General features: G+C 47.4%; 1 protein-coding gene across 2 annotated transcripts in view; it reads right to left on the reverse strand.

Moving 5' to 3' along the window:
* Nucleotides 1-16761, reverse strand: part of TXNDC16 (thioredoxin domain containing 16) — a 44001-nt gene that overhangs the window by 19751 nt on the left and 7489 nt on the right. Inside the window, exons 4-13 of one of the 2 annotated variants that reach the window (XM_042868258.1) lie at nucleotides 16640-16713; nucleotides 15190-15264; nucleotides 14726-14847; nucleotides 14473-14563; nucleotides 11766-11919; nucleotides 10420-10586; nucleotides 9032-9092; nucleotides 7511-7652; nucleotides 6257-6403; nucleotides 3872-3931 (exon numbers count right to left, since the gene is read on the reverse strand). In XM_042868258.1, the coding sequence (XP_042724192.1) occupies nucleotides 3872-3931; nucleotides 6257-6403; nucleotides 7511-7652; nucleotides 9032-9092; nucleotides 10420-10586; nucleotides 11766-11919; nucleotides 14473-14563; nucleotides 14726-14847; nucleotides 15190-15264; nucleotides 16640-16713 (1093 nt within the window). Of the gene's footprint in view, nucleotides 1-3871; nucleotides 3932-6256; nucleotides 6404-7510; nucleotides 7653-9031; nucleotides 9093-10419; nucleotides 10587-11765; nucleotides 11923-14472; nucleotides 14564-14725; nucleotides 14848-15189; nucleotides 15265-16639; nucleotides 16714-16761 lie in introns of both variants that reach the window. The other variant, XM_042868251.1, reaches the window with a different exon arrangement.

Genomic DNA, 16761 nt, shown 5'->3' on the forward strand with positions numbered 1-16761 from the left:
CAGCCCTGTGGTCACTGCTGAGCTGCTGGATGGGATGAAAGTTGAAGGAGAAACAGGGGATACTTCCTTTCTATGATTTTAGGTGCTATTCAAACTGGTGACGGAGAGAACTTCTGTTGTAAGGGTCTTCTAAAACAAGGACAAGAAGATCATTGAAAGCTACAAGGAACAGTGCAGGATATGCAAAAAATCAAGACTCCCTTAAGCAGCTAGGCCTTTAGGAGAGCAGGACTGGCATTTTCAACTTTGAGAGCTGGTCTGAAGTCTGCAAGATGAAAGAGAATTAAGTTATCTGTGAAGTGTTGCACTTCAAGAGGAGGAATCCAGTGCAGAAAGGGAAATGGCTACCTGCACAGCATCACTGCAGGAAAGCATGTCAGAGAATCTCACAGCCCACCAGCTGTTGATGTCTCACATATCTAATGTATGTGCTAACAGAAAATGAATGGCATTTGGTGTTCTGGCAGATCCTGGGTCAGAGGGCCCCCTCTCAGACCACACCACAGCTTTGTGTATGGAAGCAGAGTTCAAAAGGAATGTGACAATCTGATCTCTGCTCTCTGGTGACAGCAATAGGACCCGAGGGAACGGCACAGAGCTGCATTGGGGAGGGTCAGGTTGGGGCTTAGGAAAAGAACCCTTGGCAGAAGATGGTCGGCCTGGAACATGCTTCCCAGGGCAGTGGTCACAGCCCAAGTTGAAGGAACATTTGCACAGTGCTCTCAGAATATAGGGCTGGGTTTTGGGTGGCTGTATGGAGCCAGGAATTGGACTCAGTGATCTTTGTGGGTCCCTCCCAATTCAGGATATTCTATGACTCAATTCTGTGTGCTAAATCACACAGGTCTTTTTTAACATAAGTTAGAACTACAACTTCAGATCTCTGTCTCTGAAAGTCATTGGGCAGGAAGACCCCACAAGCATCAGGAGAGGGAAGTAAAATTGTTTTTCAGCTCAGTTTTTCAGCATATTGCTCTTCTTTTGTAGTGGTTTCTTCCTACCTTTGCAAAAAAGGCTAATGAAACATCTGAGAAATACAGTGACCCTGTCACACCTTCACAGCCTTCTGTTGCAGGGGGGCTGCTTTCATAGATTTACGTTTTACATAAGAAAACAAGAGCTGCCCTGCTTAGCCTCAGCGCAGAGAGAATGGCACACTCTCAGTGCAAGAGCAGAAAATGTGCTCTTTTCAGCAAGACAAAGGTGTTTCTCTTGATCTCTCATTTGATCGGATCTCTTAACAAAGAGAAAACACTTGGAGGGCTGTAAACTTCATTTGATGATGATCTGCTGACTGTTTGTTACTGGATGATTCATGGGGTCATCCCAGTCTCCAGCCTCCTCTGCACCCTCTTTATTTCGATGGCCTATTCTCAGTGCCATTTTCCATGGAAAATTGGCATCAAAAGTGGGACCTCATCCTGTATCTATCTAAAAACGTGCTTCTAGCGTAGCTGACTCATGCCTCAAACAGCTGATCTTGGCTTCTGAGCCCTTGGGAGGGGTTTCACCCTGAACAGCAGATACCTGTACTACTGGGGGAGCTGAGAAATTGCCCCAGAGCAACAGCCCGTGTTTAATTCTCACTGTCCTGCATAGCTCAAGCTCTTCTTCCTGATGCAGACTTCTGCCCCTTGCACTGGTGTATCTTCCCAATCACCTTGCCCAACCCTGCATCACTCTCCTGCTAACCCCAGACCCAGCTCTGGATCCCCTGACTCTGACTCCTACCTGGGAGTTCACAGATTCAGACTTCCATCAGGCTATGCCCCCTGCACTGGGACATTCACATTGATACGGCCTCTGCTCTGTCTGATCTGTTATAACTTCTGGATTCTTTAACCTCTTGACTCCAGCCCACCCTAATTCCCAGACCAGAAACACCCTCATCCTGGCCATAAAAAAGAGCCTGGGAATTCACATCCTTTTAGGACTTCCAGGTCCCCAGCAGACATCTTTGTAACTAAGTCTCTCCCAGCAGCAGATATAAAGTCACATCTTGCAGCAAATTCACTTCAGATCCAAAAGCAACCATTCTCCATCCTTTCCAAGGTCACAACAGGGAGAACAAACAGGAGTCGTTCCACAGGTCACATCTGGCCTGGGAGTCTTCAGCTGGACCTCACTGATCACAGAGGAAAGGCCTTGACTTCAATCAGTTCATAACCTTTCTTGAGAATCAGCCTATGGCTGTGTCCATGTACCAAGATTGTTATCAAATGATTAAAGCAACAGATGGTGGGAGCTTAGCCTCACACAGCCAGCCACAGTTTGGCCACTGACTCAGGAAGAGGCAGGGTTTCATCCACCGCCTCTCCCAGTTTGTTACTCTAGCTGGTTTAACAGCTGGGAAGTCTAAAGAAACCCCAAATCATCAATAACCATAACCCCTCTAACGATGATAACCCTCCCTGAGTTTTCCAGTTTATTTCTGGGCTATCAGCTCAGATCAAAGCTGATGATGACATTCCTTTTATGAAAAGCAGTAAAGCAGAACCACTTTCCTCCAAATGACAGCACTGCCCTCAGTGTTCCCAGGAGGGTTTCTTGCAAACAGCCACTTCTCAGAAAACTGTCTGGGTCCTCTGCACACTCTATACATTTTCCCTCTGCTGAGAGCTCAGCCTGAATCCTGCCTGAAGTTTGCAGGAAAAGGCATCATCCATTTCCAGGGGAACACCTCAAGGAGCAAGGAGCTACTAGGAGAAATCAGCAACCAGGAGAAATCAGCCTTGATGAAGAAGCAAAAAACAACAACAAAGAATGCACCAGCTACCTCCAGGGCTGCAAGGACAGCTCAGACTTAGATCCACTCAACTTCCTCACTGTGCTGAAATGAAGGGATGAAGCCACTTGCTTACCCCCTGCAGTTAGAGGGAAGGACAGGCATCTCTAGAACTGAGCCCATACAAGCCTGCTAGCAGTGCAGAAGAGCACACCTCTTTCCACTGATTATAGAGGGGGAGAGGGCTGAAGCCCTGAATTAAGCTGAATCAGTACTTAGATCACCCAGGAGGCATCACAGGTGCTCCTGAAGGACCAGTCCCTTCTGCCTTTAGTAGTGCATTACCTGATGTGTGTTGCCTTTAAATGTTACTGATCCTTTGCTGTCATCTATTATTTTTGGCATTCTGTGGTTGCCTGTGAGACTTCCCATGTAATTAACCCAGTCTACAGGCCCTGAAGGCATAGTCATTCTAAATTCTTTCTGCCCCATGGATCTGGGCCTGCCCCCGCCTGTCTGTTATGCTTCTACCAAAACCTGGGCCAGTTACCACTCTGCTACAGATCAAATAACCATCTTGGGATTTCTGAAAGCAGGAGACTTGATGTACCACCTCTCCCTGGCAAAAACTGAATTGGCTCTCGAGCCTCATGCTGTGCAACATGCAGTGCATCTTTACCCTGACTGGACACAGTACTGAAGGGCACCAACAGGATCCTGTTCCTCTGATGCAGACTACGGTGTCTGCTGCTGGACCCTCCACCTTCAAACCCGTGCTGTGTCACTCACTGCTTCTGGTGATGAAATGATGTGCCCATGAACATCACAGTCCCAGCTGAAGGGTGGTTTGGGCAGCTGGTGTGTGTACCAGTTTACACCAACAGCACCAGGTGACTGCACAGGGTTGCACTGCCAGTCCCATGACTTTACAGAAGCGCAAAGGGACTGCAAATATTGCTAGAGAAACAAATTCTCTTCCTGAGCAATTTAACATGGGAATGCCTTCCTTAAGAGTTCGGGAACTAAAAAGGAGTAGATTCTAGGTGAGTGAGCAAGACACCACCAATGTCTTTCCAGTTTTTTGGTGTGTACTATCAGGGCAGACGCAGACCAGCTGTACAAGCACTCAGACCTGTGGCACCTTACCTTTCAGGTGATCAGCCACCTCTGTGTAAGACTGTAGCACTGCCAGGGACACTGCCTCCCCTGAAACACAGAGGAGAAGCAGCCCTGAGTTGCATATAGGCTATGAACAACCCCACTGTGCTCTTTCACAGTGTTACATGATGATTTTCTGCATCTATGGCACTCAAAGCTCTGAAAGACTTTGAAAGAAATAAAGAAAATTGGACTTTATGTTTCTGCAGAAGAGAGCAACTAGGCTCCCTAGCCTATCTCATGAAGTCACTCTCATTTTTCTTCTTGTGTCATGTTTGCCTTGCAGAGAAAAAATTAGAAAAGCAAAAGCCCAGTGTGAACTCAACTTGGCTGCTGGGGTAAAACAGAACAAAAAAACCTTTTTGCAAATGTTTTTAACAGTAAAAGGAAGACTAAGGAGAATCTCCATCCTTTACTTTTCCCAGTGGTCACTGGGAATGTGACCACTGAGGATAAGGAAAAGGTTGAGGTTCTCAATGCCTTGATGTCTGTCTTTAAAAATCAGACCAGTTATCCTTGGGGTACTTTACCCCCTGACCTTGAAATCCCAGATGGGGAGCAGAATAAACTCTCCGCAGTTCAGATGAAAACAGTTAGAGACCTACTACTCCACCTGGACCACCATGGGGCCAGATGGGATCCACCCAAGGTGCTAAGGAAGCTGACAGAAGCGATAGCCAAGCCACTTTCCATCATCTATCTGCATTCTTGGTCAACTGGAGGATTGAAGGCTTGCCAGTGTGACTCTCATCCACAAGAAGGGTTGTAAGGGGGATCAGGGGAACTACAGGCCTGTTAGTCTGACCTCGGTCCCTGGGAAGGTTATGGAGCAAATTGTCTTGAAGGAGATGACATAGCATTGCAGGGCAGCAGGGGATAAGGCCTAGCCAGCATGAGTTCATGAAAGGCAGATCCTGACTGACCAACCTGATCTCCTTCTATCATCTAGTGACCCGTCTGGTGGATGAGGGAAAGGCTGTTGATGCAGTGTACCTAGACTTCAGCAAAGCCTTTGACACTGTCCTCCACAGCATTCTCCTGTAGAAGCTGACAGCCCGTGCCTTGGACAGGTGCACTCTTGGCTGGATAGAGAACTGGCTGGAGGGCCGGGCCCAGAGAGTGGTGGGGGATGGAGTTACATCCAGCTGGCGACCGGTCGTGAGTGGTGTTCCGCAGGGGTTGGTGCTGGGGCCTGTCCTGCTCAGTATCTTGATTGATGACCTGGATGGGGGCACTGGGTGCAGTAAGTCTGCAGGTGACCAACAAGCTGGCAAGAAATGTCAATCTGCCCAGGGGAAGGAAGGCCCTACAGAGCGATTTGGACAGGCTGGATATCTGGGCTGAAGCCAATGGGATGAGGTTCAACAAGGCCAAATGCAGGGTCCTGCACTTTGGCCACAACAACCCCAGGCAGCGCTACAGGACTGGGGCAGAGTAGATGGAAGAGTGCACAGAAGAAACAGACCTGGGGGCATTGGTCAACACTGGGCTGAACATGAGCCAGCAGTGTGCTCAGGTGGCCAAGAAGGCCAATGGCATCCTGGCTTGCATGAGAAGTAGTGTCACCAGCAGGAGCAGGGAAGTCAGTTTCCTTCTGTACTCAGCACTGGTGAGGCTGCACCTTGAGTATTGCGTTCAGTTTTGGGCCCCTCACTACAAGAAAGACCTTGAGGCCCTGGAGTGTGTCCAGAGAAGGGCAATGAAACTGGTGAGGGGTCTGGAGCACAGGGCTGATGAGGAGCGGCTGAGGGAGCTGGGATTGTTTAGTCTGCAGAAGAGGAGGCTCAGGGGAGACCTCACTGCTCTCCACAGCTATCTGAAGGGAGGTTGTAGTGAGGTGGGGGTCAGCTTCTTTTCCCATGTAACTAGTGATAGGATGAAAGGGAATGACCTCAAGTTGCACCAGGGGAGATCCAGATTGGATGTTAGGAAATAATTCTTCGAGAGAGTGGTCAGGCACTGCAATGGGCTGCCCAGGGAGGTGGTGGAGTCACCATCCCTGGAGATGTTCAAGAAACATTTAGATGTTGTACTGAGGGACATGGTTTAGTGGAAAATATTGGTGATAGGTTGGACTGGATGATCTTAGAGGCCTTTTCCAACCTTGGTGATTCTATGATTCTATGATTTGGTCCCTGAAAAAGGAAGATGGAAAACCTATAAACACTGACGTGCTTTATACTGATAGATACCATCTTCAAAGAATATCAGCCAGTGAAAGGAACCGATGTTAAATGTAGATGTTAAACCCAAAACACTGGGTGAGGGCCCATAGGACAGGATGCAGCACATTTATCATTTACACTTGTCTACAAGTGTGGATTATCACACTGTGGAAAGTGTAGTGAGCAGCACAAGTACAGTCATACTCACAGCTGGCATAAAACAGCACCACTGTCTGGGCAGCTTCCACCATGGCAGAGTGAAAGGTCTCTTCTGTCAGGGTAAGGATCTGATCCAGGGGCAGCTCTCGCTTCTTGTCCCTGGAAACTGCTTCCACCACCTGATCATCCTGTATGTCTGCATGGAGAAAAGCATGAGCACACAGGACACAGGAAACTGCAGCCCCCTGCCTGCAACCTCATTGGAACATTTTAGGAAACTACCACCTCTCAGCAGACACATGGTGACTGTCAATTAGAGATTAAGTAATCACCTTACTGGGGGAATGGAAGGAAAAGAGACAATCTCATTGATAAACACACAAGCTCATCAAAATGCTCCTATGCCACCTCACACCACTGCCCAGCTGTATCCTCAAAATTGAACACAAGTCTTAAACATGCTGGATATTTGATCTTCCATGCTGCTGTGTCACTTTGTCTTCAAAACAAAAACAATTCTGTACGGGAAACAAATATATTCAAGAAAGCATTGTAGGAGCCACTGTTTTCTCCCTGAGGAATGCAAGTCTGAAACAGCTGTTACAAAAACATGTCTCAAACCTTCCCAAAGGGACTGACTAGTAAATCCTATGCTTCTGAAGCTTGGACAGAAGCTGGACCCAACCAAACATCAGCAGCTCCTCCCTCATGCCGGATCTCTGCAACTGTTCCAATCACAACAGTGTGTTGTGTTTGCCCATGGTGTTTGCCCTAAAAATTACACCTATCTGTCATGAAGCTCCAGTGATCTGCAGAGAATGAAAAAGCCAGTTTGTACAGACATCATGTGACTGTGATAATCATAGTGACAGCATGACAGAACAGTTGAGGCTGGCAGGGACCTTGAGGCCATCTGGTCCAACCCCTGCTCAAGCAGGGACACCCAGAGCAGGCTGCCCAGGCCCAGGCCCATGCCTGGCTGGCTTTAGAAGATCTCCAAAGAGGAGATTCCACAGCCTCTCTGGGCAATCTGTGCCAGTGCTCTGTCACTCACACTGTAAAAAAGCATTTCCTGATGGATCCTCTTGTGTTCCACTTTGTGCCCATCACCTCTTGTCCTGGCACTGGGCAATACTGAAGACAGCCTGGCTCTGTCTCCTCTGCAACTTCCCTTCAAACAGACAGCTTGCCATGGATTTGCAAGAGTATTCTTGAATGCTTTAACTCTGCGTGTCTCTAGGAGTTGCTGATTGCATGCCCTAATTATTGGTGATAATTAGCTTTTCACTTTCTAGTTACACACCTTGATTGTCATTATCTTTTTCATCCTCATCTTCCTCATCTTCCTCCTCATTCTTCTGGATTTGTTTAACCTTGCTCTTATCTTCCACCAGAGTTATAACTTCCTCAGTGTCTTCCAAGACCAGGTATTTGATTGGCACTCCCTAAAGGAAACAGGAACAAAACATCACTCTGTGTCTCTTCTATCATCTGCAAATGAAACTCAAAATAGGGAATTCTAATGGAGAGGGATTTTAAAGCTCCCTCTCACCACCTAGCTTCTTATTTCTGGGATATGTCAACAGATTCCTAAAGCTACCAAACCATGGATGTGCTTCCTTGGCCCAGTTTCACCTGCACATTAGTTTTCTTTTCATTCCAGACTGCTATTTCCTTTTCAGGAAGTAATTGTAGCTATGTGGGATTTTGTGTCTGTAACTGGAGTGGTGAAAGTGAACACGTGCTCCACCTCCCAACACCTTAACACAGAGCTACTGTGTGAAAAAACCCAGAGGCCAAACAGCGAATGAAGGAGCTGAGGTACAAACATGGTGTCCACTGTGCTGCCTGGTCCCTAGCCTAGGTGGGTCAGGTTAGCCAGAGAAGCCCATCATGGACTGGGAAAACACACAGATGACCTTTTATCTCATGCAGCTCAACAAAGAATGCCCCCAAGTGTAATGGACTGCCAACCCACGGAAAGAAAAGTGCAAAATTTATTTCTCAGAAATGAGGCCGTGTCAGCTTTAAAACCAGTTCTGGCACTGTCTCAGGAAGAGGCACTTCAGAGAAAATGAATTTTATAATGAACTGAGAGAAATGACAAACTGCTGGCACCTCCCATTGGTTCTAAGAGGAGAAACACACCACGCACATCTCTCAGCAGGTCAGGGGAAGCCCTCAGGGGACACTCAGATTCAGGTCTGATCGTGTACATTTGCAATCACAAGTGTGACAGTTCAAGTCATTCGGGGCAACGTCTGTTCCCTGCCATTTGTTGCCTCACAAGGTGGGTCAGGCCTCTCCAGAGTTTAGCTCATCTTGATCAGCCTCTTTTAATTTAGGCCCTGCCCTTTTCCCAGATCACTACCAGAGGCATTTGGTTACATCAGTTCAGCACAGACTTTTGGTTGTTTGACTTTCTCGGCTCTCAGTTTCATGCTCGTTTCCTCTTCCATCTTTTGAACTCCTTTCCTAAGGGGCCAAGGGCCTTTGGAAGTCCAAATCTGGTGGGAATTTACACTTGCAGTATTGCCTTAGGTATTCACAATCTCACACTGACTTACTGTACAACAGAGAGATCACTCTCTGATTAGAACCCAAAATAAACACTTCCATTTATCTCCTGCAAGCAGGCACAATTCCTCTGCAGCATCAAGCTCAGGCAGCTCCAAACGCATGCACACAGCTATGGGAAGATACACCCCCTTGAGCTTCTTTGAAGGCCATCAAATACAAGAGGTGAGCAACACCTTAATACACTCTCAAGAGCAGCATTTCCAGATAGGAAATAAGATTTGTATGATAAAGAAATCCATCAAACCTCATCCGGTGTTTTGAGAGCAACGTTGGTCCGCCGCAGAATGTTCAAATTCACCCGGTCCCTTCCAAAATACAGAGTGAACATTAGATGGTGTGATGATACGCAGGGTTTGTACCCTGTAACATGCCTGCCTGACAAACACATCCTTCTCTCCGCTGCACCACATCCCTACAGTCATGTTTCTGTGCCCCAGAGTATGTGCTGGAGCTCAGTCACAAAGTAGGTGTTGGAGAAACAAGTTCCAGGTGACCTGGTGGGACTCACCCCACGTGTGCTGCATAACATGCCTATTTCCCGAGGGCTCTGAACTGCCTTTCTGTGACTCACACCTTTGCTCATCCATCAGTAACCACATCCCAGTGCAGCTGCTCAGATGGCAGACTCCAGCTCGCGTGTAAATGCAGCCAAGAAGTGCCTCTGCACATGGAGATACCACGAAGGCAGAAAGCCAGAAGACAGCCCACACCCATCCTTCCCATCCTTCCTCCTCCTTCCTCCATTGCACTGCTGCCAGCAGCACAGGCGCAGAGAAGACATGCCCTCTCACAGCCCTAACCCAAAGCTGCTGGATCCTCCTCTAAGATCTGTAATATAGGGGGGACATCTGCTCACAGGAACGCGTTTCTGACTCGTCACATCCTGCAGGTTTCTCATGTACACAGCCTGACTCTCCGTGCACAGCTCTGCTGCAGGCCAGCCATGCAGCATGTGTGCACGCCTCCAGATGCTCTGCAAACATCTGCAAACACAAGAAGCACATGGAGGCACCCAGCCCTGCTTATGGGCAGGCCACAGCCAAGATGGGTGGGGAGAGGACGCAAGACAGGATCTGCTGCATGCAGCCCACTTCTGAGCCTGTGAAACAGGGGTAAAGGAAACCAACACATCTTTGCAGCATAGCCCTGAGTGTCTCATTCCTATCCTCGTGGGAAGCAAACTTGTTGCCTAACTCTGGTATCCCTCTCTAATTTACTGATCAGAAAACCACCCAGCACTCACGAGCACGTGCGTTAGCACCCACAGTTCGTGTCCTTTACTGTATTTCCCTCTGTCCTTAATTTAAGGGCAAAATACAAGCTTTTTGCCTCTGCATTCCAAGTTTCCTTTCTGAAGTTTCCCATAGTCTATTTTTCTACTTCTAAATCAGCAATAGACTTAAATATTTCTACACTTCCAGACAGTCTGAAACCAAACTTACCTGATTCTGGAGAAGTTCTCAAACATTATATCTTTTCACAGGATATAACTAAGTTTTACTGCTTCTCATACAAATCAGAGTAAGCCCTCTGACTGTGATACCACCGTCCTTGTCGTGCAGTAAACAAGTTCAGAAACAGCATAGGAAAAAAAGAGAAAAGAGAATCTTCCAAACATTAGAAAGCAATTACCTGGACAAAATGGCAACTCCTGCTTTCCCCAGAAGTTTCCAGGCCAAAAATTCTGCTGTTCTCCTGTCTGCCTCGTAAGTTTCTTTCTGGCTGAGGATGAACACAAGCGGAAGCCCAAGCTGTAAGTGAACAGTGGAAACTTTCTCTGGGTCTTCAGCAACTTCAGTCTGGAAAAGATACACGGTTACACTGCAACACCACTCCACATACCTGAACATACTTCAGCTCTTTTACACCCAGATGTCGATTTCAACAGAATCTGTTTGAATTTGTTGCTGAAATTGGTCAGCGAGCTCAAAAGAAATTGGAAAGGAAAGCACAGAAGTCTCATTTCTCTCAGGAAAACTGCTGGAAAAACCAATCACCAGATTGTCATCAGTTTAAAAATTGTTGGACATTAAGAGCTAGGAAATACTTCCTCCCTGAACCCAGGAGAGGGTTCACAGCCTGCAATTTCTAAGGCCAACAGGTAACCTGGAAGGCTGATCTCCTGCACAGCCCGAGCCACTGTGTTCTCTGCAGTCACAGAAATAAGGATTATCTCCAGTAAAAGCCTCCAGCTCTGATTCTAAATCATCCACTGAAGCAGAACCAACACAAGCCTGGTTAAATAGTTCTAACCTTTCACGATCCTCTCTGGGCATTAGTATGCACGTTCTTTGTGACCTAGCAACTCCTGATCTCAAATTTCCATTAATTACTATTTGTCTGGCAGCCATTCCTGGGGGCAGTTTGAAAACCCTGTCAAATACAAAAGCTGGCATCCTTTCCCTTTCTTTCTTCGACATGCTGCTTCACTCTAACACACAGCTGCTTAATGAGGTGCCTTCTCTTCACAAGCCTCATCAAAGAGGCCAGCTGAAGGAGCCCTTCCCAGCTCATCTACCCATTCTTTCTGCTGGGCAGAGCTGTCACCAGTGGGAACTGGAGCCCTGCTGAAGTTCACTGCCCCATGGCAGACACTGCTGTCTGCCTCCTCCAGGTGCTGAGCCTGCTGTGAGGAATCCAGAAGTCCCAACAAAGTTAAAGGTGCACCTCCACCCCATTTTGAACAAAGCACAATTCCACTCATATTGGCAGTACCACAGGAGCACACATAGGCCTTGGGATTCCTGAAAAGGAGGACCAAAATTTAGAATTGTAATGGAGTGCTGCTCAGAACCAGGCTCAGGCCTATTCTTCACCTGAACTCAGCCTGAGAGCTTTACCACTACCTTAATGGAGAGGGGGCAGATTCTCATGCTCTGCCTTGTCCTCTGCACACACCTCCCTCATCCTTACGTCTGCCCCAGCTGCCCTCACACTGCCCAGCCCAAGTGAGTGCATCATTTCTCCTTCCCTCGTACCACAAGAGGAGCTCCCATGAGTTTGAGGTGTCTGTGGATGTTTAGCACTGTCAGATCCTGCTCCAAGGGTGTCCTCCTGCAGGGCTGTGCCAGGTCCACGGCCTGTTGGCAATGGCAGAACAACAGCTGGGCAGATGATACCTCAGGCTCCTTGCTGCTGTGAGGGAGAAACAAAGATCACACAGAGCTAGTAATCCACCACAGGGTTTTAAAACACCCTAACAAAAGGAGAATTTTGCTGCCATGTTTTACAAGGCAGACGATCCTTCAGTTCAGGGTGTGACTGGCTCTCGGGACTTCAAGAGCCCTACTACCAAAAGGTACATTTGTGTTCAGGCACTGCTCAGAATTGTGTTCACTATCAAATGAAAACTCAGGCTTACCAAGTATAAATGACCTCAATCCAAGAACAGTTGTCTCAGCTTAAAAGGACACAAAATAAAGCTTTTTTTCAGTCTGACCAGCCATGCTACTCCAGTAAGGACCCTGGCAGGAGAACAGCTGGCATACAAGTTCACTCGTGTATTTTACCTCACTGATGACACCTTACATACTGCATAAGGAATATCTCACCTTTTCATCAGCTTTGGTTTTGGCTATCCCAAAGGAAGCAGTGAAATCAGGTTCCCTATGTGGCTCCCTGGCTTGTGGTTTCTGGTACCAACACCTGCAGAGGGGTTAGCCTGTGGGTCAGCTTTAGGATGTCCTCTGCATTCATTCCACTGTCTTTAACCTAGGGATCACCTTTGTTTGTAAAGGGCTGTGAGATCTCTCCATGGAAGAGCGAGGTGCTGCATTAAGACACCAAAGCCTGACGGCTGTTCTCTCTGCTTTTGGAAGGATAAAGCCGCATCCTGTCCAAATGACAACCGTGCCATCTAGTGGCTGCCACAAAACGCCATCCCTGATCACGATCCAGCGAGGATGGGATGTGAAAACAATCGAACTGCTGTATAAATGTTTTGCTGAAGGTACATCATGCTATCTGATATTCCCACTTTCCTCTCTCCCTCCCAGCTTCCCGACTGCAGTATAGCATGCCAGCAACTCGCATTAGAATTGCAGAATCATAGAATCACAGGATGGTTTGGGCTGGAAAGGACCTTAACGTTCATTTGGTGACACTCCTTGCCTTGGGCTGATTGTCCCCCACCAGATCAGGGTGCACAGGGCCCCGTCGAGCCTGGCCCTGAATGCCTCCAGGGATGTGGCACCCACGGCTTGTCTGAGCAGCACTGCCAGGGCCTCACTGCCTTCTAACAATTTCCTCCTTACATCTAACTCAAATCTCCCCTCTTTTAGTTTAAAACCATTCCCACTTGTCCTATCTCTATCTCCCTTCTATTAATAAGCTCCCTTTGAGTACTGAAAGGCTGCAATGAGGTCTCCCCACAGCCTTCTCTTCTCCACGCTGACTGACCCCAGCTCCCTCAGCCTCAGTGGTGAGGAGCACCATTCCCATGAGCTGGTGATCCTCCTCCAGATCTGCTCCAGCAGGATTAAAGGAACTGCTCTTCTAATCCAGCTCCTCCTGTTGCAGAAGGGATGGTGTGAGCTGACCAGCTCCAGTGAAGCCATCAGATGGGAAGTCTCAACTACAGCACTGCAGGGAGCACCATCTCATGAAGTCAAACTGCAGAACTCACTGCTACTGAAGCTGTGATTACTGGTGACATTGTTTTTTTAAAAAAAGTCTAGTTGTTGTTAACATCATGATACACGTTCAGCTTCCATCTCTAAAAGTCCAGCAGCCTTTGACTACCAGAAGGTGTGATGCTGCATGCAGCACACTTGTTTCCTCATATCCCTTGCTAAGCATCAGAGGCCAGGGCATGAGGTAAGAGAGCTGGGAGGGCTTTGCTCAGGCTCACCATAGCAGTTCCTACACTTCTCATCTGGCCAGACTTGTTCAATAAAGAATGAGGCAGACTTGGGGCTGAGTGTGTCTTGAGATTATAACATCAGCTATATATATCAGATCATAACATCAGCAGCCTCTATGAAAATCAGGGAGCTACCAGCCCAGGCCTTCTGGTGTATCCAAACTGCATGGGTAGAGGATCAAGAAGGTCTCAGTAGGAAAGGCACACCTGTCCTGCAGTGACTCCAGTATGACTTCACTCCCTGTGCCAGATTTGTTTTTTATTAAATTTCCAGGGAGTCCACGGCTGAGATTTGACCAGTTACCCGAGGAAGGGAGATGGTGGGCTCCTCTCCTGTAAAATCCCATTCATGAGCAGTCACAGATGACTTGGCTAGTCCAAATCCAGGTACACAAGCAGCAACTGGCGTTGGAAAAGCAAAAGAGATCTGACTGTGCATCCTTAGTTGTTATCCTACCGTCATCCGTGGCAGACTCTTTCACCTTGAGGTGCAAAATGCATATGTGGGCTTTGATCTCACTGACATTCAAGGGTGCTGAGAACAGTCAATATTGCCAGCTGGATGGAAAGAAGATTTCTAAATACCCTTGAGTAACCCAAGTTGCTCTTTCACTGGAAATGATGTCTCATTCTTTAGCTCAGCAAGAGGCCAGCAGTGAGCCTAATGTGTAACAGGCCTGGCAATATTTAGACACTTTAAACTCAGGCTGAGAGGTTCACTTCTAATGAAAGTGAGTTTTCTCCCACACGAGCCAGCAAAGATGCCAACCCAAGATTTGATGTGACAATCTGAGAAACCAAGAGCAAGCAGTATTTGGACATACCCAGTGTCTTTCAGCAGCGTTGCCTCAGTTGTTAGAACAAACTGGTGGACAGTTCCATAGACAAAAGCCACCTCCATCACAGCTCTGTGCTCTGCAAAGAGAAAAGCACGACTAATTCACTGCTGCAGCTCACTCCAGAGCTCCTCTTTACACCTTTCAATTCTCCATTTGCAAGATTCTTTCGAAAACTCTCTTCCATCTTAGAAAAAAAAGGGCTCCAGGAGAGCAAAGGTGAAAAGCTAAGAGTTCATACCTGCTGTTCCAGTAGCTGGTACATATGCAAAGACCATGTTTGATTTCCCTTTCAGTGCATTTTCTATGTTCTGAAGATCCGTTGGTGTTTCAACATATTTAACTTCATTAAACAGCAGGGCACTGAGAAGCCAAAAACTCGTTACCAACTGTTTTCTTTTAGGAGAAAATATGCAGCTACATAAGCATGACTGGAAAAAAATACAGAGGAAAAGCTCCAGCTTCTTACTTGCAGATGCAAGACTAACAGCCAAACACAGCTGGCCAGATGTGTACTGGTGAGCCATCATCTGGAGGACACAGATTTAACAGGGCCAAACCAGACCGAAGTGAGAAGCCAAGCCTTCTGCATGGCTGAAAGCAGCCTCAGGAAACTGTAAAGTTTCTATTTATGCAGAATTTTCTATCAACAAGTAAAAATAAGCAATAAATGATTTCACAGAGATCAATCTTGTCCATACTCACAAAAGAACATTAGCAACAATGGAGTTCACATCAAACAAGGCGTCAGTAGGGAATTCTCTGATCAGAACGTTACCTCTGGGGAGGGAAGAAAGAGTGTCACCAAAGAAGCCATGCAGGATTAGCTATACATACTAAACTCATTTCTGCTGCGTAGAACAACTCCTGGTATCTGCTGGGGAAAAAATGTCAGGACTGAATGTGGGCACTTCCTAGGAGCTGCTCCTCCTCTGTCACATACAACCATCAATGAGAACTGAGCACATCAGGTTTGCAGAAGCCCCCTACCTGATATATGGAAAGCTTCCAGCTCACAATCCATGGAGGGATCAAGAGCTAAACATTCCCACCTAAGGTAGATGAACTAATCACACCAATAGGAAGAGCACCAAAGAATGTTTATTTCTTGGACTGGATCTGAAATTTAGCACACTGAATGCAGCCCTGAGGGACTCAGTGGTGGGAGAGCCCAGGATAGAACACTTGACAGAAGATTTGTCTGGTTGTTTCTTGTAACAGAACAGGAACGTGCTGCTAAAAAAGAACACAGGGCAGGAAAGGGGGCTTCATGATGAGGACAAAGCATCCAATTTCCGTGTTTTGGACCTTCTAGGAAAACTTTCAATTCCAGATATGTTTGCAGACTGGGAAAAGAACTCATTGACAGCAGCTCTGTGGAGAAGGACGTGGGGGTCCTGGTGGATGAGAAGCTGGAAGGCCAACTGCATCGTGGGCTGCATAAAAGAGAGGTGGCAGCAGGGCAGGGAGGGGATTGTGCCCCTCTGCTCTGCCCTTGTGAGGCCCCATCTGCAGTACTACATCCAGGCCTGCAGCCCCCAGCATAGCAAAGACATGGAGCTGTTGGAGAAGGTCCAGAGGAGAGCCACAAAGGTACTCAGAGGGCTAGGACACCTCTTCTATGAACAAAGGCTGAAGGAGCTGGGCTTGTTCAGCCTGGGGAAGAGAAGGCTCTGGGGAGACCTCATTGCAGCCTTCCAGTACTTAAGGAGAGCTTATAAACAAAAGGGAGACTGACTTTTTACACAGGCAGTTAGCAATAGGACAAGGGGGAATGGTTTTAAACCTCCCTTTTAAGAGGAGATTTAAATTGAATGTTAGGAGGCAACTTTTTCCTCAGAGGGCAGTAAAGCCCTGGCACAGCTGCCCAATCCCTGGAGGCATTCAAAGCCAAGCTGGATGGGGCCCTGGGCAGCCTGGTCTGGTGGGTGGCAATCAGCCCATAGCAGGGGTTGGAGCTGGGTGAGTTTTGAAGTTCCTTCCAACCCAACCATTCTGGGACTCTATGATACTACAAATGTTTTCCTGAACTCTCTATGCCACTGCTATCCTCATGGCTCCTCTCTTCCTATGCAGACATCTCTACTCCCTCATAGCATTTCATCCAAACCTTTGTACTTAAAAGCAGTGTGGAGGTCAGACAGCTCCCCCTTACCTGAACAGGTAGGCTTTCCTTAACGCATTCTCTTTTCCACAGTATCTTGAGACATCCTCTTTGGAACACTTGACCTAGACGTTAAAAGCATGTCATCAGTCACTCACCTCCACAAATGATGA

This window comes from Lagopus leucura, unplaced genomic scaffold (assembly GCF_019238085.1).
Source record: "Lagopus leucura isolate 7727_CA_CO unplaced genomic scaffold, USGS_WTPT01 Super-Scaffold_1, whole genome shotgun sequence".
NCBI lineage: Eukaryota > Metazoa > Chordata > Aves > Galliformes > Phasianidae > Lagopus > Lagopus leucura.